This window comes from Gouania willdenowi, chromosome 11, assembly GCF_900634775.1.
Source record: "Gouania willdenowi chromosome 11, fGouWil2.1, whole genome shotgun sequence".
Lineage (NCBI taxonomy): Eukaryota > Metazoa > Chordata > Actinopteri > Blenniiformes > Gobiesocidae > Gouania > Gouania willdenowi.
Window position 1 is genome coordinate 14,974,050 of NC_041054.1, and position 21,999 is coordinate 14,996,048.

At 35.4% G+C, this 21,999-nt stretch overlaps 1 protein-coding gene and 2 non-coding genes across 6 annotated transcripts in view; all 3 read right to left on the reverse strand.

The window, feature by feature from the left end:
• Positions 1-1,130: 1,130 nt before the first annotated feature.
• Positions 1,131-21,999, reverse strand: part of sgce (sarcoglycan, epsilon) — a 30,934-nt gene continuing 10,065 nt past the window's right edge. For 2 of the 4 annotated variants that reach the window (XM_028460780.1, XM_028460784.1), the window contains 8 exons: positions 20,297-20,495; positions 19,051-19,213; positions 17,901-18,115; positions 17,572-17,598; positions 4,443-4,631; positions 2,734-2,777; positions 1,477-1,514; positions 1,131-1,351 (listed from right to left, as the gene is read on the reverse strand). In XM_028460780.1, the coding sequence (XP_028316581.1) occupies positions 1,301-1,351; positions 1,477-1,514; positions 2,734-2,777; positions 4,443-4,631; positions 17,572-17,598; positions 17,901-18,115; positions 19,051-19,213; positions 20,297-20,495 (926 nt within the window). In that variant the 3' untranslated portion in view covers positions 1,131-1,300. The remainder of the gene's footprint in view (positions 1,352-1,476; positions 1,515-2,733; positions 2,778-4,442; positions 4,632-17,571; positions 17,599-17,900; positions 18,116-19,050; positions 19,214-20,296; positions 20,496-21,999) is intronic. The other 2 variants (XM_028460781.1, XM_028460783.1) reach the window with 2 other exon arrangements.
• trnal-caa (transfer RNA leucine (anticodon CAA)) lies at positions 7,501-7,610 on the reverse strand. Its single transcript has 2 exons — positions 7,573-7,610; positions 7,501-7,546 (listed from the first exon to the last, which is right to left on the reverse strand). It is a non-coding gene; the product is annotated as a tRNA-Leu (tRNA).
• trnal-caa (transfer RNA leucine (anticodon CAA)) lies at positions 10,025-10,134 on the reverse strand. Its single transcript has 2 exons — positions 10,096-10,134; positions 10,025-10,069 (listed from the first exon to the last, which is right to left on the reverse strand). It is a non-coding gene; the product is annotated as a tRNA-Leu (tRNA).

The following is a 21,999-nucleotide window of genomic DNA, read 5'->3' on the forward strand; positions in this document are numbered from 1 at the left end:
AGGTTAATCTTAAGTGTGCTGCAGATTAAAGGTGGGAAAACAAACATTTTTATCATTTTTCTCAATTTGCACTTTCACGTATAATAGTATTTAAGACAATATTTATTTTTATTTTTATTTATTTTGGGGAATAATTTGATGAAAATTATAGGAAAAATTATCAGTACTTCTAACAATTTGAGATTAAAAACGACTGCCATCGTGTGATTTAGACAAGGGAAAAAATGTGCAGTTTTATTGACTTTGTGTATTTGGAATTAGTTGGTGATTTACACTGTAATTTTAACTTTCTCCTGCAGGCCAAATTGGGAGCATTAAAGGGCCGAATTTAGCCCCCGGGCCTTGTGTTTGACACATTAGAAACCCAGCTCTTTTTCCTTATACAACTGTCAGTGCAGCGCCTGTTTCATTTGATTAAAAAACAAAAAAAGTGGGTCATAAAAAATGTGTGGGAAGCTGTTAGAGGGTTGGACAATGATTAATTATTACACATTATGTGCCCCAATAATAAATTAGCGTTTGTCAGTTGCTATGGGCTGAGATTTGTGCCACGAGAAACTGAACGTGAATAGTTGGTATTGAATTTGAAAGTGACAACTTCAAATTTAATTCCCTGTTTGGACACTGGATTTCTAACTTCAAATTGTGTTTTTTCCTGTTGGAAAAAAAAATTCATCTTTGTACATTCCAATTCACTGCCCACAATTCATTTTCACTTCCATGCAAATTTACTAGTCTGAAGTTTTTTCAGGGCTGTATATAGATATACACAATAAATGCATAAATATTTATTATAGATATCTATGGTCACACCCTCAACACGATGTAAAGGAGTTTATGTAGATATAAACAGTTCCATGAATCAGTGATTGATTGCTCAACCTCGCGGACTGGAAGTGTGTCACCATGTAGTGAAAATGAATTTGAGAAGCAGAAATATATTGAATTTTTGGAATGTACTAAGATTAATTTTTTTCAACATGAAAAAATACAATTTCAAGTTACTAATTCAGTTTCAAAACAGCAAATTCAATTTCACATTGTTACTTTCAAATTCAATAACAACTATTCACATTCAGTTTCTAGTGGCACAAATCTCAACCCATAGTTGCATGGATTAGTTTGGTGTGTTAGACACGTGTTTAAGTCTGCCCATAGAGTAGAAAAAACACCAGAGCCATGCTTACTGTGCCCTCCTTATGTACCTAAAAAAAAAAAGGCCCAAAATGTAAATTGTGAGACGTGGATTTTGGCACGAGTGTTGAAGACGTTGACGTGATGAAAATGATCCCTTCTCTGGTCATAAATTTAGTGCTTCAGCCACTTTTCTCTCTTCAGGAATACCATTTACCTAGAACAGAAAGAAGATTGTGGAATGATTATGTTCAGGATTTACATGTAAAGCTAATGCTGTTGAAACAATGTTTGGTCCTGAAGGGGTTAACACTACAGCAGCAGCAGCAACACGGTACCTACCTCCAACCTTCGGAACGTCGTCATGACATAATTATCTCCTTCGTTAGCAGTAAACGGAGCAGCAGGTTAGTACCATGTCTTATGCAGTGTGTGCTCACTAGGGGGCGCTCACTTCACTTCATGCAGGATGTGAAAAAGCAGGTCTCGATGCAAAAACGGGAAGAAAAAAAGGGAAGCAGCATAAGCAGCAGCAGCATATGCATAAGCAGCCTTAGCCTCAGCAGCAGCATAAGCAGCAGCAGCATATGCATAAGCAGCCTTAGCCTCAGCAGCAGCATAAGCAGCTGCAGCATATGCATAAGCAGCCTTAGCCTCAGCAGCAGCATAAGCAGCCTCAACAGCAACAGCAGCAATTCTCCACAACAAAACTAAATATCCACCAAGATGAGTTTCTGTTTGCTTCATTTTAGCAGTGCCAAGAAACATGAATGCATGTGTTGGTGCAACACATGAACAGAGTTGGGGTCAATTATAATTGTAATCACGTAATTGATAATTAATTACAATTATGGCGTAATTATGAATGTAGTTGTAAGCGATCAAATCTGTTTCTGTAGTAATCGTAATGAAATTGTAATTGAGTTTAGATAATTTCCTTTAGTAATTGTAATTGCCATGTAAATTCTACAAAAATGTTCAATTGCGCAACACTGGGGAACTATGTTACAGTTCTATGTACACTTCTACACATATGTAGTTCATTTTTTTTTTTAAATGTGTTCGAGCTTTCCAACATTTTACCATTCAAAAAAAATGTAATCTCGGGTTATACTGACTAAGCTGCACACACTAAAAATATTACATTTTCATTGATTAGGAAACCTAATAAAGTTATCAATAGAAAAGAAAGAAATTAGATGATAGATATTTGTTTTTAGTGTATTTTACAGCTGATTTAGGGTGTGTTATAAGAAATGCTAACAGAAAAGGAAGGTTAACTATTATTAGGTTATTTATTTCAGGATCAGTAATTGTGATTACTTGTAATTTAACTTTAGTAATTGAGAACGTAATTGCAATTGACTTCCTGAGGATAAAAAATAATTGGAATTGGAATAAATGCTGGTCACTGTAATCCTTTTGAATTGCAATTGAACATGGATCATTGAAACGTAATTGTAACCCCAACCCTGCTATGAATGATGGGTTATTATGACTGACTGACGTCATGCAAAGACACAAACACATGTTTTTGTGTTAAAGTTTCCATCACATTCCATGAGGTATAATGAGATGGATTAAGTGGAGAACACTAACCTGATGGCCGTTGTTGTGGTATCGTAATCTGGTTTTGCAGATTCCTGAAAAGATAAACAACGGCTCAATAAAGTGACAACACGTAACGCGGCTGCATCATGTGAGAAAGTACGTATTAGTACATTTTTCACTTTCAAGCCCATTAGAGAAAAATCATGGGACAGCTTGAACCGCTTAAGCTGTAGTCGTGTTTCTCCAAAGGGCCTGGCTTGGTTTGTGCAGCTTTAGCCGTAAATAAGGTATTTTCTCAAAGCGCGGCAAACAAGATTACACAACAATGGAATTGTTTAGACTTCCTAGTAAGCCTTGGGTTTGGGCTCCGTAGAGCCTGATATGTAACAATGAGCCAAGATGTAACACCTGAATTCCTTTTTTCATTTATTTATGTAATAAAACCCAAAATGTTATAACTGGTCAATAATGTAACACAATGCTGTGTCCAAAACGTAAAAACTTTTTATGTATGTATATATATGTATATATATATATATATATTTTTAATTTATTTATTTATTTTTTTTTTTTCATTTTTTCAGATAAGGCATAAAAATGTGAAAAACACCCAAATTTCGGAGGTCATGCCTGTCATTACCAGATCTCAGAACGCATATAAATGGAAAATGTTGGAATTTGTTTTCATGAGATAAGGCTATAGTATGGCATAAAAATGTACACATACACATTTGTTTATGATTCTACACTCTACATTGGAGCAATAAGGCCTTTAATCCATAAATCACTGACTCACTCTATGATGGAAAACCATTATTACACTATTAGGGAAAACGTATTTTGCGTGCCCCATAATGTATGTTATGTTATGTTTTGGGCTCAGCATCTTGTTACAATATTGACCAGTTATTATATTTTGGGTTTCCCTCCTATAGAGCAATAGTTATCAAACTCTTTTGAATCCAAGTGCCCCCCCTTATGTCCGACTACAACATTTTACTCAGAATTCTGTGAAAAAACAACTACAGATGATAATGATGAAATAAATAAGTGATAACACACATTTGAAAGAATCTTATTTTATAAATAAGTGGAATGAAACAGTATTTAGTGCCTCCTGAATAGATTTATTTCTATAGTTTGTATCATTTACAGTCATTTCCTGTATGGTATGGAACCAAGACTGAGCCGTGTATTTTCAGTTCATGTTCTAATCATTGTGTTTTCTGTGTATTTTTGGTGTCATTTTGTGTATTCTGTTGTTGTTTGCCTGTTCTTTTTATTATTCAGTATATTTTTTTGCCTTTTTTTGTGTGTTTTTGGTATTATTCTATCTCAGTGTGTGTCTTGTTGGTGTGGTTGGTTGTTTCTTATGTCGTTTTATATGTTTCTCTGTTATTTTTGTGTTTTTTGTAGTGATGTGTATTTTTTTTCTCATTTGTTGTCGTTTTGTGCTGCGGATTATAATAAGTATTTTTCTTTTCTTTTGGTGTCATTTTGTGTATTTTGTTGTTGTTTGTTCTTTTTTATTTTTCTCTTATTTTGTGTGTTTTTTTTCCTTTTGTGAGTTGCTGGTAATGTTTAGGATGATTATCATTTTTAACTAAAAATAAACATTATAAATGTGTATTTTTAATGCTTTTTATTTGTTAATTTTCCTCTCTCTCTCTCTCTCTCTCTCTCTCTCTCTCTCTCATGTACCCCCTGTACACGTACCCCTATTTGAGAAGCCCTGCTATAGAAGAACCCACACTCACGCTTGTGTCTGCATCAGGGGCATGCTGGTGGTCTCGTAGTTGTCTGGGTGGATTGGAGGCACCACCTCACCACTGACGGGGTTAAACACCGGCAGGGTGGAGAGAGGCCAGGAGATCTCTCTGTTCTTGGACATGCTACGGAGCTCCTTGGACGACTTCTGGATGGAGTTGTGGTGAACCAACTGAATGCTGGGAAAGAAGACATCATTGTTGTTGGTGTATCATGAGGAGACGGCACAAGATAGAGTTTACAATAAAACTTGGTTGAGCCCATATGTTTGAGTATCTTGTGAGTTCATGCATAAAATAACCATAACATCTAGCCTCCACAATAGTTCTGTGTTTAGCGCCACCTGTGATAATTATGTTTTATTGATAGACAGATTAACTGTCTTGTATTTAGGGTCATTTCAACACATTTTCAGGACATCTCATGCACTACGGTTTTAAAAAAAGATATGACAATTTTAACAATTGTTCCGTGACTATTCAATAGGAACTATGGTTGGGGTATAAATGAATTTATGGCGTAATTAAAATTGTAATTGTACTTGAAAAAATATGTTGCTGTTGTAATCATAATTGAGTTCAGATAAATTAATTGTAATTGGGATGGAAATTGAAACATTTTTTAATGTCTTTTCTGAAAAAAGGCAGAAAAATTTTCAAACGCCTCAAAAGAGGGGTAAGATTATAGTAAGGCATACAAAAGGGCGAAAAATTTTCAAATGCCTCGAAACGTAGGTAAGGCTATAGTAAGGCATAAAAAAAGGGCGAAAACATTTCAAACGCCTCTAAACAAAGGTAAGGCTATTGTAAGGAATTAAAATAGGCAAAAAAAAGTTTAAAATGCCTCGAACCAGAGGTATGGCTATGGAAAGGCAAAAAAAAGGGCAAAATATTTCAAACGCCTCGAAATGGCGGTAAGGCTATAGTAAGGCATAAAAAAGGGCGATAAAAGGTAAGGCTATAGTAAGGCAAAAAAAGCGGCGAAAAAAATTGAAACGCCTCGAAACGGAGGTGAGACTATTGTAAGGCATAAAAAAGGGCGAAAAAAAGGTAAGGCTATAGTAAGGCAAAAAAATGGCTGAAAAAAGGTAAGGCTAAAGAAAGGCATAAAAAAGGGTTAAAAAAAAAGGTAAGGCTATAGTAAGGCATAAAAACGAGCAAAAAAAAAGGTAGGGCTATAGTAAGGAAAAAAAACGGCCGAAAAATAGGTAAGGCTGTAGTATGAGCATTAAAAAAAAGGCGAAAAAATTTAAAACGCCTCGAAACGGAGGAAAGGCTATAATAAGGCATAAAAAGGGCAAAAAAAAAAATGGGCAAAAAAAGGTAAGGCTATAGTAAGGCATACAAAAGTGCAAAAAAAAAAAGGTGAGGCTATCGTAAGGCATAAAAACGGGCCAAAAAAAGGTAAGACTATAGTAAGGCGTTAAAAAGGGTGAAAAAAAGATTAGGCCTTAGTAAGGCATAAAAAAAAAAAGTTAAAAAAAGTTATAGAAAGGCATCGAAAAGGGCGAACGAAAAATAAGTAAGGCTATAGTAAGGCATAAATACGAGCAAAAATTTTTTAAACACTTCATAACGGAGGTAAGGCTATAGTAAGGCATAAAAACGTGAGAAAAACTTTCAAACACCTCAAAACGGAAGTAAGGCTTAGGTAAGGCAAAAAAAAGGAGAAAATTTTTCAAACACCTCAAAACTGAAGTAAGGCTATAGTTAGGCATAAAAATGGGAGAAAAAATTTCAAACACCTCAAAACGGAGGTAAGGCTATAGTAAGGCATAAAAAAGGGCGAAAGATTTCAAACACCTCAAAACGGAGGTAAGGCTATAGTGAGGCAAAAAAAAGGCGAAGAAATTTCAAACACCTCAATACGGAGGTAAGGCTATAGTAAGGCATAAATACGAGCGAAAATTTTTTAAACACTTCATAACGGAGGTAAGGCTATAGTACGGCATAAAAACGGGAGAAAATTTTTCCAAACACCTCAAAATGGAAGTAAGGCTAAGGTAAGGCATAATAACTGGCGATAAAATTTCAAACACCTCAAAATGGAGGTAAGGCTTTAGTAAGGCAAAAAAAAGGAAAAAAAGGAGAAATTTTTTCAAACACCTCAAAACGGAAGTAAGGCTATAGTTAGGCATAAAAATGGGAGAAAAAATTTCAAACACCTCAAAACGGACATAAGGCTATAGTAAGGCATAAAAACGGGAGAAAAAATTTCAAACACCTCAAAATGGAAGTAAGGCTATAGTAAGGCATAAAAAAGGCGAAGAAATTTCAAACATCTCAAAACGGAAGTCAGGCTATAGTAAGGCATAAATGAGAGCGAAAAATTTTCAAACACTTTATAATGGAGGTAAGGCTGTAGTAAGGCATAAAAACAGGTGAAAATATTTCAAACACCTCAAAACCGAAGTAAGGCTATAGTAAGGCATAAAAATAGGCAAAATGTTTTCAAACACTTTATAACGGAGGAAAGGCTATAGTAAGGCATAAATATGAGCAAAAAATTTTCAAACACTTCATTACGGAGGTAAGGCTATAGTAAGGCATAAAAACGGGAAAAAAAAAGTTTCAAACACCTATTAACGGAGGTAAGGCTATAGTAAGGGATAAAGACGGGAAAAAAAAAGTTTAAAACACCTAGTATCGGAGGTAAGACTATAGTAAGGCATAAAAATGGGAAAAAAAATTCCAAACACATAATAACGGAGGTAAGGCTAAGGTAAGGCATAAAAACTGGCGATAAAATTTCAAACACCTCAAAACGGAAGTAAGGCTATAGTAGGGCATAAAAAAAGGCGAATAAATTTCAAACACCTCAAAACGGTAGTAAAGTTAAGGTAAAAAATGTCAAACGCCTCGTAACAGAGATAAGGTCATGTGTGGCCATGATTGTTATCAAAAATGTTTGAAATGTTATATGGTGAAAGTTCCTAAACATACGGACATATTAATATTCTTTTTTTGCTATTTTCATTCCTATTACATTTGCATCTTCCTCCAGTTTTTGATGAGTATTTAGAAAGATCGTATGACAACAAAAGAACATTGTCAGAAGTGGGATTTGAACCCACACCTCCATTTAGAGACCAGAAGTCCCACTATTAAGGAATGTATGAAACTTGAGTCTGGCGCCTTAGACCACTCGGCCATCCTGACAAAGGCATTCACAAGGTGTCACGGCTTTCGTAAGGCAGAAAAACGGGCTAAAAAATTTCAAACACCTCAAAACAGAAGTAAGGCTATAGTAATGCAAAAAAAAGGTGAAGAAATTTCAAACACCTCAAAACGGACGTAAGGCTAAGGTAAGGCATAAAAACGGACGAAAAAATTTCAAACACCTCAAAACAGAGGTAAGGCTATAATAAGGCAAAAAAAAGCAAAACAGGGAATTTTTTTTTAAACACCTCAAAACAGAAGTAAGGCTATAGTAAGGCATAAAAACGGGAAATTTTTTTTCAACCACCTCAAATTGGAAGTAAGGCTATAATAAGGCATAAAAAAAGGCGAAGAAATTTCAAACACCTCAACAGGGAGGTAAGAATATAGTAAGGCATGAAAACGGGAGAAAAATTTTCCAAACACCTCAAAATGGAAGTAAGGATAAGGTAAGGCATAAAAACTGGCGATAAAATTTCAAACACCTCAAAATGGAGGTAAGGCTTTAGTAAGGCAAAAAAAAGGAAAAAAAGGAGAAATTTTTTCAAACACCTCAAAACGGAAGTAAGGCTATAGTTAGGCATAAAAATGGGAGAAAAAATTTCAAACACCTCAAAACGGAAGTAAGGCTATAGTAAGGCAAAAAAAAGGCGAAGAAATTTCAAACATCTCAAAACGGAAGTCAGGCTATAGTAAGACATAAAAAAGGGCGAAAAATTTTCAAACACCTCAAAATGGAAGTAAGGCTAAGGTAAGGCATAAAAGCTGGCGATAAAATTTCAAACACCTCAAAAAGGAGGTAAGGCTATAGTAAGGAAAAAAAAAGGAAAAAAAGGAGAAATTTTTTCGAACACTTCAAAACGGAAGAAAGGCTATAGTAAGGCAAAAAAAAAAAGCTAAACGTGCGAAAAAACATTCAACACCACCTCAAATTGGAAGTAAGGCTATAGTAAGGCACAAAAACGCGAGAAAAAAATTCAAACACCTCAAAACGGAAGAAAGGCTATAGTCGGGCATAAAAACGGGAGAAAAATTTTCCAAACACCTCAAAATGGAAGTAAGGCTAAGGTAAAGCATAAAAACTGGCGATAAAATTTCAAACACCTCAAAACGGAGGTAAGGCTTTGTAAGGTGAAAAAAAAGGAAAAAAAGGAGAATTTTTTCAAACACCTCAAACGGAAGTAAGGCTATAGTAAGGCATAAAAACGGGAGAAAAAATTTGAAAACACCCTCAAAATGGAAGTAAGGCTAAGGTAAGGCATAAAAGCTGGCGATAAAATTTCAAACACCTCAAAACGGAGGTAAGGCTATAGTAAGGAAAAAAAAGGAAGAAAAGGAGAAATGTTTTCGAACACTTCAAAACGGAAGAAAGGCTATATATAGTAAGGCAAAAAAAAAAAAGCTAAACGTGCGAAAAAACATTCAAACACCTCAAATTGGAAGTAAGGCTATAGTAAGGCATAAAAAAAGGCGAAGAAATTTCAAACACCTTAAAACGGAAGAAAGGCTATAGTAAGGCAAAAAAAGGTGAAGAAATTTCAAACACTACATTACGGAAGTAAGGCTATAGTAAGGCATAAAAACGGGAGAAAAAAATTCAAACACCTCAAAACGGAAGAAAGGCTATAGTCGGGCATAAAAACGGGAGAAAAATTTTCCAAACACCTCAAAACGGAAGTAAGGCTATAGTAAGGCACAAAAACGCGAGAAAAAAATTCAACACCTCAAAACGGAAGAAAGGCTATAGTCGGGCATAAAAACGGGAGAAAAATTTTCCAAACACCTCAAAATGGAAGTAAGGCTAAGGGAAGGCATAAAAACTAACTGGCGATAAAATTTCAAACAACCTCAAAACGGAGGTAGAGGCTTTAGTAAGGCAAAAAAAAGGAAAAAAAGGAGAAATTTTTTCAAACACCTCAAAATGGAAGTAAGGCTATAGTAAGGCATAAAAATGGGAGAAAAAATTTCAAACACCTCAAAACGGAGGTAAGGCTATAGTAAGGCATAAAAACGGGAGAAAAATTTCCAAACACCTCAAAATGGAAGTAAGGCTAAGGTAAGGCATTAAAACTGGCGATGAAATTTCAAACACCTCAAAACGGAGGTAAGGCTTTAGTAAGGCAAAAAAAAAGGAGAAATTTTTTCAAAACAACCTCAAAACGGAAGTAAGGCTAAGGTAAGGCATAAAAACCGGCTAAAAAATGTCAAACGCCTCGTAACAGAGATAAGGTCATGTGTGGCCATGATTGTTATCAAAAATGTTTGAAATGTTATATGGTGAAAGTTCCTAAACATACGGACATATTAATATTCTTTTTTTGCTAATTTCCTTGTTTTTTCATTCCTATTATGTTTGCGTCTTCCTCCAGTTTTTGATGAATATTTAGAAAGATCGTATGACAACAAAAGAACATTGTCAGAAGTGGGATTTGAACCCACACCTCCATTAGAGACCAGAAGTCCCACTATTAAGGAAGGTATGAAACTTGAGTCTGGCGCCTTAGAACCACTCGGCCATCCTGACAAAGTGAGTCACAAGGTGTCCACGGCTTTCGTAAGGCATAAAAACGGGTTAAAAAAATTTCAAACACCTCAAAACGGAAGTAAGGCTATAGTAAGGCACAAAAACGGGAGAAAACATTTCAAACACCTAATGACGGCGGTAAGGCTATAGTAAGACATAAAAAAAGGCGAAACAATTTCAAAAACACCTAATAACAGAGGTAAGGCTATAGTAAGGCATAAAAACGGGAAAAAAAAGTTTAAAAAACAACCTTGTATCGGAGGTAAGGCTATAGTAAGGCATAAAAAAAAGGCGAAGAAATTTCAAACACCTCATCACGGAGGTAAGGTTATAGTAAGGCATAAATACGAGCGAAAAATTTTCAAACACTTTATAACAGAGGAAAGGCTTTAGTAAGGCATAAATATGAGCAAAAAATTTTCAAATACTTCATTACAGAGGTAAAGCTATAGTAAGGCATATAAACGGGAAAAAAGTTTCAAACACCTAGTATCGGAGGTAAGACTATAGTAAGGCATAAAATGGGAAAAAAAATTTCAAACACCTAATAACGGAGGTAAGGCTATAGTAAGGCATAAAAACGGGAAAAAAAGTTTAAAACACCTAGTATCGGAGGTAAGGCTATATAGTAAGGCATAAAAATGTGAGAAAAAAATTTCAAAACACCTCAAAAACGGAAGTAAGGCTAAGGTAAGGCATAAAAACTGGCAATAAATTTCAAACACCTCAAAAACGGAGGTAAGGCTATAGTAAGGCAAAAAAAAAGAAAAAAAGGAGAAATTTTTCAAACACTTCAAAACAGAAGTAAGGTGATAGTAAGGCAAAAAAAAAGGAAAAAAAAGGAGAAATTTTTTCAAACACTTCAAAACGGAAGTAAGGCTATAGTAAGGCATAAAAAAAAACACGGGAGAAAACATTTCAAACACACCTCATCACGGAGGTAAGGCTATAGTAAGGCATAAAAACGGGAAAAAAGCTTAAAACACCTAGTAATCGGAGGTAAGACTATAGTAGCGGCATTAAATGGGAAAAAAAAATTCAAACACCTAATAATGGAGGGAAGGCTATAGTAAGGCATAAAAACGGGCTAAAAAATTTCAAACGCCTCAAAACAGTAGTAAGGCTATAGTAAGAGGCAAAAAAAAAAAATCAAAAAACGGGCGAAAAATTTCCAAACACCTCAAAACGGACGTTAGGCTATAGTAAGGGCATAAAAACGGGAGGAAAAATTTCCAAACACCTCAAATGGAAGTAAGGCTAAGGTAAAGGCATAAAAATTGGACGAAAAATTTTCAAACACTTCATAACGGAGGTAAGGCTATAGTAAGGCAAAAAAACGGGAGAAAAAATTTCCAAACACCTCAAAAATGGAAGTAAGGCCTAAGGTAAGGCATTAAAACTGGCGATGAAATTTCAAACACCTCAAAACGGAGGTAAGGCTTTAGTAAGGCAAAAAAAAGGAGAAATTTTTTCAAACACCTTATAACGGAGGTAAGGGCTATAGTAAGGCATAAAAACGGGAAAAAAAGTTTAAAACACCTAGTATCCGGAGGTAAGGCTATATAGTAAGGCATAAAAATGTGAGAAAAAATTTCAAACACCTCAAAAACGGAAGTAAGGGCTAAGGTAAGGCATAAAAACTGGCAATAAAATTTCAAACACTTCAAAACGGAAGTAAGGCTATAGTAAGGCAAAAAAAAAGAAAAAAAGGAGAAATTTTTTCAAACACTTCAAAACAGAAGTAAGGTGATAGTAAGGCAAAAAAAAAGGAAAAAAAGGAGAAATTTTTTCAAACACTTCAAAACGGAAGTAAGGCTATAGTAAGGCAAAAAAAGGGCAAAAAAAAAAAATGGGCAAAAAAAAAGGTAAGGCTATAGTAAGGCATAGAAAAGGGCAAAAAAATAAGTAAGGCTATAGTAAAGGCATTAAAAAGGGCGAAAAAAAAATAAGGCTATAGTAAGGCAAAAAAAACGGGAAAAAAATTTTCAACCACCTCAAATTGGAAGTAAGGCTATAGAAGGCATAAAAACGGGTGAAAAAATTTCAAACACCTCAAAACGGAGGTAAGGCTATAGTGAGGTGAAAAAAAGGAAAAATTTTTTCAAACACTTCAAAACGGAGGTAAGGCTAAAGTAAGGCAAAAAAAAGAAAAAAAGGAAAAAATTTTTCAAAACACTTCAAAACGGAAGTAAGGCGATAGTAAGGCAAAAAAAAGGCGAAGAAATTTCAAACACCTCATCACGGAGGTAAGGCTATAGTAAGGCATAAAAAACGGGAAAAAAAAGCTTAAAACACCTCAAAACAGAAGTAAGGCTATAGTAAGGCAAAAAAAAAAAATCAAAACGGGCGAAAAATTTCCAAACACCTCAAAACAGACGTAAGGCTATAGTAAGACATAAAAAAAGGCGAAACAATTTCAAACACCTCAAAATGGAAGTAAGGCTATAGTAAGACATAAAAACGGGAGAAAAATTTTCAAACAACCTCAAAACGGAAGTAAGGCTAAGGTAAGGCATAAAAACGGAGGAAAAAATTTCAAACACCTCAAAACAGAGGTGAGGCTATAATAAGGCAAAAAAAAAGCAAAACAGGGAATTTTTTTTTTAAACACCTTAAAACAGAAGTAAGGCTATAGTAAGGCATAAAAATGAGAAAAAAAAATTTCAACCACCTCAAATTGGAAGTAGGCTATAGTAAGGCATAAAAACAGGTGAAAAATTTTCAAACACCTCAAAACGGAAGAAAGGCTAAGTAAGGCATGAAAACGGGTGAAAAATTTTCAAACACCTCAAAAACGAAAGAAAGGCCAAGTAAGGCATAAAAAGGAGCGAAAAATTTTCAAACACCTCAAATCGGAAGAAAGGCTATAGTAAGACATAAAAACGGGAGAAAAAAATTTCAAACACCTCAAAATGGAAGTAAGGCTATAGTAAGGCATAAAAAAGGCGAAGAAATTTCAAACACCTCAACACACGGAGGTAAGGTTATAGTAAGGCATAAATATGAGCAAAAAATTTTCAAACACTTCATTACGGAGGTAAGGCTATAGTAAGGCATAAAAACGGGAAAAAAGTTTCAAACACCTATTAACGGAAGGAAGGCTATAGTAAGGGATAAAAATGGGAAAAAAAATTTCAGTATCGGAGGTAAGGGCTATATAGTAAGGCATAAAAACGTGAGAAAAAATTTCAAACACCTCAAAACGGAAGTAAGGCTATTGTAAGGCATAAAAAAGAGGCGAAGAAATTTCAAACAACCTCAAAAACGGAAGTAAGGCTATTGTAAGGCATAAAAAAGGCGAAGAAATTTCAAACACCTCATCACGGAGGTAAGGCTATAGTAAGGCATAAAAACGGGAAAAAAAGTTTAAAACACCTAGTATCGGAGGTAAGACTATAGTAAGGCATAAAAATGGGAAAAAAAAAATTCAACACCTAATAATGGAGGGAAGGCTATAGCAAGGGACAAAAACGGAAAAAAAAATTTTCTAAAACAACCCTCAAAACGGACGTAAGGCTATAGTAAGGCATAAAAACGGGAGAAAAAAATTTCCAAACACCTCAAAATGGAAGTAAGGCTAAGGTAAGGCATAAAAATGGACGAAAAAATTTCAAACACCTCAAAACGGAGGTAAGGCTATAGTAAGGCAAAAAAAAAGAAAAAAAGGAGAAATTTTTTCAAACACTTCAAAACAGAAGTAAGGGTGATAGTAAGGCAAAAAAAAGGAAAAAAAGGAGAAATTTTTTCAAACACTTCAAAACGGAAGTAGGCTATAGTAAGGCAAAAAAAGGGCAAAAAAAAAAATGGGCAAAAAAAAGGTAGGCTATAGTAAGGCATAGAAAAGGGCAAAAAATAAGTAAGGCTATAGTAAGGCATTAAAAAGGGCGAAAAAAAAATAAGGCTATAGTAAGGGCAAAAAAAGGAAAAAAAAGGAGAAATTTTTCAAACACTTCAAAACGGAAGTAAGGCTATAGTAAGGCAAAAAAAAAAAAAAGCAAAACGTGCGAAAAACATTCAAAACACCTCAAATTGAAGTAAGCTATAGTAAGGCATAAAAAGGGTAAAAAAAAAAATGGGCAAAAAAAAAGGTAAGGGCTATAGTAAGACATAGAAAAGGGCGAAAATAAGTAAGGGCTATAGTAAAGGCATTAAAAAGGGCGAAAAAAAAAATAAGGCTATAGTAAGGCAAAAAAGGGGGAAAAAAAAATAGAAACGCCTCGAAACAGAGGGTAAGGCTATAGTAAGTCATAAAAAAGGGCGAAAAATTTTCAAAATGCCTCGAAACAGAGGTAAGGCTATAGTAGGCATACAAAGGGCAAAAAAAAGGGTAGACTATCGTAAGGCATAAAAACGGGCGAAAAAAAGGTAAGACTATAGTAAGGTGTTAAAAAGGGGCGAAAAAAAAGGTAAGGCCTCAGTAAGGCATAAAAAAAAAAAAAAAGTTAAAAAAAAGTTATCGTAAGGCAAAGAAAAGGGCTAAAAATAGTAGGCTATAGTAAGGCATTAAAAGAGCGAAAAAAAAGGTAAGACTATAGTAAGGGCAAAAAAGGGGGAAAAAATTGAAATGCCTCGAAACGGAGGTAACGCTATAGTAAGGCAATAAAAAAGGGGCGAAAAAAAAGGTAAGCCTATAGTAAGGCAAAAAAAAACGGCCGAAAAAAAGGTAAGGCTATAGTAGAGGCATAAAAAAAAGGCGAAAAATGTTCAAAATGCCTCGAAACGGAGGTAAGGCTATAGTAAGGGCATAAAAAAAAGCGCGAAAAATTTCAAACGCCTCGAAACAGTGGTAAGGCTATAATAAGGCAAAAAAAGGGCGAAAAAATGTAAGGCATAAAAAAGGGCGGAAAAAAAAGGTAAGGCTAAAGAAAGGCATAAAAACGAGCAAAAAAAAGATAGGGCTATAGTAAGGCATAAAAAAGGATGAAAAATTTTCAAATGCCTCGAAACGGAGGAAAGGCGATAGTAAGGCATAAAAAAGGGTGACAAATTTTCAAACGCCTCGAAAAGGAGTTAAGGCTATAGTAAGGCAAAAAAAAAGGGCGAAAAATTCTCAAACACCTTGAAATGGAAGTTAGACTATCGTAAAACATAAAAATGCGCAAAAAAAAGGTAAGGCTATAGTAAGGCATAAAAAAAGGGCAAAAAAAAAATGGGCAAAAAAAAGTAAAGGCTATAGTAAGGCATAAAAAGGGCGAAAAATAGGTAAGGCTACAGTAAGGCAAAAAAAAAGAGAGAAAAAGGTAAGGCTATAGTAAGACATTAAAAAAGGGCGAAAAAAAAAAAAAAAAAAGGCCTCGAAACGGAGGTATGGCTAAAGTAAGGCAAAAAAACGGGCGAAAAAAAGGAAAGACTATAGTAAGGTGTTAAAAAGTGGCGAAAAAAAAGGTAAGGCCTCAGTAAAGGCAATAAAAAAAAAAAAAGTTAAAAAAGGTTATCGTAGGCAAAGAAAAGGGCGAAAAATAAGTAAGGCTATAGTAAGGCATTAAAAAGAGCGAAAAAAAGGTAAGACTATAGTAAGGCAAAAAAAAGTGGGAAAAAATTGAAATGACTCGAAAACGGAGGTAACGCTATAGTAAGGCATAAAAAAGGGCGAAAAAAAAATAAGCCTATAGTAAAGCAAAAAAAACGGCCGAAAAAAAGGTAAGGCTATAGTAAGGCAAAAAAAGAGGGGCGAAAAATTTGAAAACGCCTCGAAACGGAGGTAAGGCTATAGTAAGGCAAAAAAAAGAGCGAAAAAAAGGTAAGGCTAAAGTAAGGCATACAAAAGGTGAGAAAATTTCAAACGCCTCGAAATGGAGGTCAGGCTATAAAAAGGCAAAAAAAAAGGGGCGAAAACATTTCAAACGCTTCGAAAACCAAGGTGAGGCTATCGTAAAGGCATAAACAAGAGAAAAAAAGGTAAGGCTATAAGAGCATACAAAAGGGCGAAAAATGTTCAAATGCTTCAGAAACGTAGGGTAAGGCTATAGTAAGGCAAAAAAGGCAAAAAAAGATAAAGCTATAATAAGGCATGAAAAAGGGGCGAAAAATTTCAAAACGCCTCCAAACAGAGATAATGCTATAATAAGGCAAAAAAAGGCAAAAAGGTAAGGCTATAGTAAGGCATAAAAAAGGCGAAAAAAAAGGTAAGGCTATAGTAGAGGCATAAAAAGGGGCGAAAAAAAGTAAGGCTATAGTAAGGCAAAAAAAAGGGGCGAAAAAACATTCAAAACGCCTCGAAACAAAGGTAAGGCTATCGTAAGGCATAAACAAGAGAAAAAAAGGTAGGCTAATAGAAAGACATTAAAAAGGGCAAAAAAAATTAAAATGTCCTTCGAAAACGGAGGTATGGCTATAGTAAGGCAAAAAAAGAGGGCAAAAAAAAAGGTAAGGCTATAGTAAGGCATAAAAAAGGGCGAAAAAAATAGGTAAGGCTATCGTAAGGCATTAAAAGGGCGAAAAAAATTTCAAACGCCTCGAAACGGCAGTAAGGCTATAGTAAAGGCGTAAAAACGAGCAAAAAAAAGTAAGACTATAGTAAGGCAATGAAAAAAGGGTGAAAATTTTCAAACACCTCAAAACAAAGGTAAGGCTATAGCAAGGCATAAAAAAGGGCGAAAAAAAGGTAAGGCTATAGTAAAGCAAAAAAAAAGGGGCGAAAAAAAATTTCAAACGCCTCGAAACGGAGGTACGGCCTATAGTAAGGCATAAAAAAGGGCAAAAAATTTTCTAACGCCTCGAAAGAGAGGTAAGGCTATAGTAAAAAAAGTAATGTGCAAAGTAAGCAATGTTTTTGTTAAAATATTTTTAGGTTACTAATGAAAAACTAATAAACTATAAATTAATATAAGACACAGAGGCAAGCTACAATGCTCCCAATATTTACAAGTGGTGAAATAACTCCAAATTTTGGGGTCCAAAATAAAAATAAGTTTTACATCTCAGAAAAGAGCAATCTTTTTACTATAAATTAAAACAGAGAACACATTTTTTTCTTACATTCCCACATGCAGTTATGAACTAATGAAAGTAGTAAAAAAGAGAGAATGTCTCTCTTTTGTTGTTATGTTTCAAGAGAATGTCAGCCAAGAACCAATACATATATCTGACTCATCATTAGTGACGTGAACAGTTCCCCCCTAACTAAATTGTCTGTATCTTAAGAAGTGTTCATCCTATCAAACTAAAAAGTTACAGTGTGCCTATTGAATATTCACGTAACAATTAGTAAAAATTTCAGAATTATTTAGACCTAAGTGCGTGGGACATTTGTTGAAATGTAGAATAACCCATTAGTTTTTCCAGCAGCCCCCTGGATGAATGGATGTCAACACTTATATGAGCATATGAATGGGTATGAAACAGCCGTCAATGACAACATAAAAGAACAAACTGCCAACTAAAGATAGTGAGCTGAGAAAGGCAAAAGAAAGAACAGAGGAGAGAGAAAACACTTACTCTGGTGTTTGCATGTTTCTTTTTTTCCTAGAAACAAAACAAAATGGATGAATTAAATACTAACATTAGTGTAAAAAGACGCTGCATCTAAAAACATGAATGGATTGCTGATTAAAGAAGAAGATGGTGTGAAACTCTCTCCTAGGCTACTAAATAATGAATGGGTGAATGAATGACTTATGTAAACATTATGACATGAATGAAAAGAATGAGTAGCTGCAGCTCCAGTCCAGATTTGCCACCATCCTTTTTTTATGTTCTAGTCACTTGCTCAGGTTCTAGTTTCCTCTGTCTCAGGGTTTAATCAACATATCCATGAGCACACTTACACCCCTTCCCGTCTGCAGCACATGGTGTACCCGAGGATGAAGAAAAGCACACATGCCACAGCGGCGGGAACAGCCAGAGTGACGATGAAGTCAGAAAAGTAGTCCCGGCTCTTCAAAGACTCAGGTGGAGGGTTGTATTCTCCTATTTCAGGCAGTACTCCTGAACCAGGGTCGGGACGTGTAACATAAACCGGAACTACTTTGTTGATGTCAACCTAAAGAAATAAATGAGCAACAACTCAGAATCAATAGAAGCATCTGTGGTCAATCTGATTCATCAAACAGCTGGACTAGGGCTGGGCGATATGCACCAAAACTCATATCTCAATATTTTTTCTCAAAATGGTAATTTATGATATTAATCTTGATAATTTCATCTCAATTAAGTCTAAACAGAGAGAAAATTCTGGGTTAAATTTGCTGATGAAAAATGCCACACAGGCACAATTATTGCTTCTATTACGTGCAATATACTGATACAACTGATTCTACCTGTTATATCCATCCCGCAATGCATATACGCACTACAGCTTCTCTGCACCTCATGTACTTACCTTTTTTCAATCTTGTGTTTTAGACTATTTAATTTTATTTCATCTCGTCGTATTGTGTTTTTATTATATCCAAGTTTTTATATATTTCATATTTCTTATATATGTTGTTGTCTTTTTGTACTGAATGGCCTGCACCTTACTTTTCGTTGTACTTGTTACAATGACAATAAAGCAAATCTGAATCTGAATCTATTATTGCTATTAGTGCTACTTTTGGCTTTTTCTCCTATAAGGGACAGCACGTGTGAGTGAGTTCTGTAGGGTGAGGACACACTCAGAAATCCATCTTTTCAGAAATCCGTGCTTTTCATGATGATCTGAAAAGCAACGAAAACAGGAACTCCTAAAACGAATATTTTAAAAGCTAAAATAAGCTAAATAAGCTATAAAATATATATCTCCGAAATATGGAAAAATTTTAAAGGACACTCTGTACTTTATGAATAATATTAAATACTTGTATGATGTGATTTGTACTGTGTGATTGTATAAATAAAAACAACTTAAAGTCATTTTCTATAACGCCAAAATAGAAAACTCGATATATCTTGAATCACGATATATTGCCCAGCCCTAATCTGGACAAGCCTTCATACCAAGGAGATTTTACACCAGTCAATGTGAAACTGAGCTCTGAACTTCTTGTCACAGCTGATGACAGGCTCCATCTCCTGGCTGCATCGCAGCTGATTATGTGGATTTTCCACCTCCCGTAGGCACGAGGAGAAAGAAACGTCAGCGCCAACCATCACATAAACGCTGAAGAGAAAAGAAGAGAAGAGCACTTTCACCTTGTCAAACGCCTTCATGTTTGATGCACTTCACGGCACTTCTTGTGAGCTATTCTCTAACCCACTGTGCCTGTGAGTGGTGAGAGCTGAGTGTATTCATCAGACTGAGAGCGAAACAAGATTCCCAAGGTCCCAATTATATAAAGTCTAATGTGAGTGGGCTAAAAAATAGAAGCAAATTGTTTGATTGAAATGGAGAGAGGCTTCCTCGTGTACATTTTCATACGTTATGAATCTTTATGCACTTCCTGGAGCGTGTTAACCTCTTCAACCCCATCGGACCCGCATAGCGCTTGTGCGTAAAATGGCCGGTCTCTCCTTTATCCAGCTCTGATTGGCAAGGCCTAAAGCCTGGTCCCAAAGTGTTTGATGTCACCAATTTCTACAGGCTCTGAGCTTTGCATCGCGGTGTCAAGCATTCTGATTGGTCAAAGCATTGCTGAATAACACCCATGTGTAACAGCATCAAAGAGTGGAATGGACATGTTTATTTAAAGCCAAATTGCAACACCTAGTGGTCAAACATAAGACTAATAATGATTGGAATCAATTTGACTGACATATTACAGTTACACACTTGTTTCCAAACTTGTGGAGAACTTTTGCACAGTAGTGGCAAAGTGGACTTTCGCCTGAACTTTTTTGTACAAAAACGTGTATCTTTGGCCTTTTTGTTTATTATCATCACTAAACTTGCTGCAGTTGATGTCCATATATTAGTTTAATTATTTCTGCCTTTTTAGCCTTCCCTAATGAGAATTGGCTTTATATTGAATCTAAATCTATCGTTTTATACGGCGGACTACAAATTTCTGTATTTAAAACATGATTTGTTGTCACTCAGTATCATACATTTCCAAAATTTCACATCATCTGAAACCACTAAGGGTCCTACTTCAATCTGAACAAAAGATAGCCATGTAGGTCATGTAGAAGCTTAGAAAAACATTATTTGTTATGGGTTTGTGATTTGATGGCTTAAGAGGTTAATTATCCAGCTATTAAACCAATCACAGTTTTGTGAGAGTCAACAAGTCTTTCGAGCCCTCACCCTTCCTTCAGGTCGTTGATGGGAAGGGGAACTCTGCCTCCGCGGTCCAGGGCAGAGGTGATGTTGATGGCGTTGAGACGCTCCGGCTGCCATACGTTCTTCACAGCCCCGAGGAAGTCACCGAGCACCTCGCTGGCCAGCATCTCCTCCACGTTCATGTTTCTGATGTAGAACTCAGCTTGGTAAGGCAGCGGAAACTCTGTGTGACCAAAACGAAAAAAAGTGATTTACAAGTATGATGGAGCATCTATACAGAAAGGAGTAAAGCTGAGTATCCAGACACCTAAAGGGGAAGGAGTGATAGAGCGTTATTACCACTTTATTATTACTGCTGTGTCAGCCTGGCTGGTGCGTCGATGCCACATTGTTATGATTTATCTTCCTTCTGGGGCCAGATGACAAACGACATTATAAAATAGTTGGAATGATCTCATTTTAGTGCTAGCAACAGCTGCAGGCTGTTCCACTAGCTTGTATCACATTGTAGATTGCATAATGAGACTGGTTTGATAAGCCAATTAAATACAATTAGATCCCAGTTGTGACTTTAACCAGAAGGAAATAAAAGAGACACTGTAAGTCGAAGTAGGAATGTTTTTACGTATCGTTTTAAAACACATTCTGTGTCATGTAAATCAGTGGTTCTTTAGCCTAAGCACCCCTTTTATCTTATGTAGAATCCAAGTAACCCCTTTGCCCAACAACAACATTTTGCTTAGAATACTATAAAAAAAAAACAATTATAGAGCATAATGATCGATTGAATTTTAAAAACATTACATTTTAAAGAATGTAACTTTGTAAATAAGTGAAATGAAACAGTATTTAGTGTCTCATTAATAGATCTATTTGTCTGTCTTTTTTTTTTTTTTTTTACCATTTCCGGTTATCTTCTGCCTGGTGTGGGACCAAGACTGACTCTTGTATAGATAATTTCCATTAGCATTATTATGATTATCATTTTTTTAAATAAACATTATAAAATCCCATACTTTAATGCTTTCATTTGCTAATTTTTCACTCTCTCAAGTACTCCCTGTGGTGCCATTGCGTACCCCCATTTGACTACATTGAATGTAGCTTCCACGATGGCTCCGCCTTAACCCCCTCCCATCTGTGCTCCGTCTCACTCACATGTGCACAGCTGCTACAGAAGAGGAGCTCAGCTCATCGCTTTTATTGTGTAGAAACTTTGTTTGTTGTTGAGCATGTGAGGGATCGAGAACAAGCAGGGAGACAGAGAGACGTGATTGGTTACAAAAAGGGTTCATTTTTTTCCATTGGTCGAAGTTATTACAGGTTTACAGCTGCTCCAGATGACATATTTTCTTCATTCCTTTTTCAGAGCACATAAGATCTTAATTTCTGTCAGGGCACAAAGACAATTTCAACCAAAAACTTAAAAAGTGTATCCGGAGAAAATCGCCTACCCCAGCTTTACCTGAAAACAGTGTGGTGATGATGGGCCAAAACGCTCAGTATTTCAACATGTGTAAAACCTAACAACGTAAAGCACGAGTGACCACAACACAGACAAGATCCTTTTTGTATTTTAATGTTACTCTCATAAAATCACAACTTTATTCCCAAAATATTACAACTTTAATCCTGAAATAATATGACTTTAATCTTGAAGTAATATGACTTTATTAAAATATGACTTTATTCTTATAAAATTACAACTTCATTCTCAAAATAATACA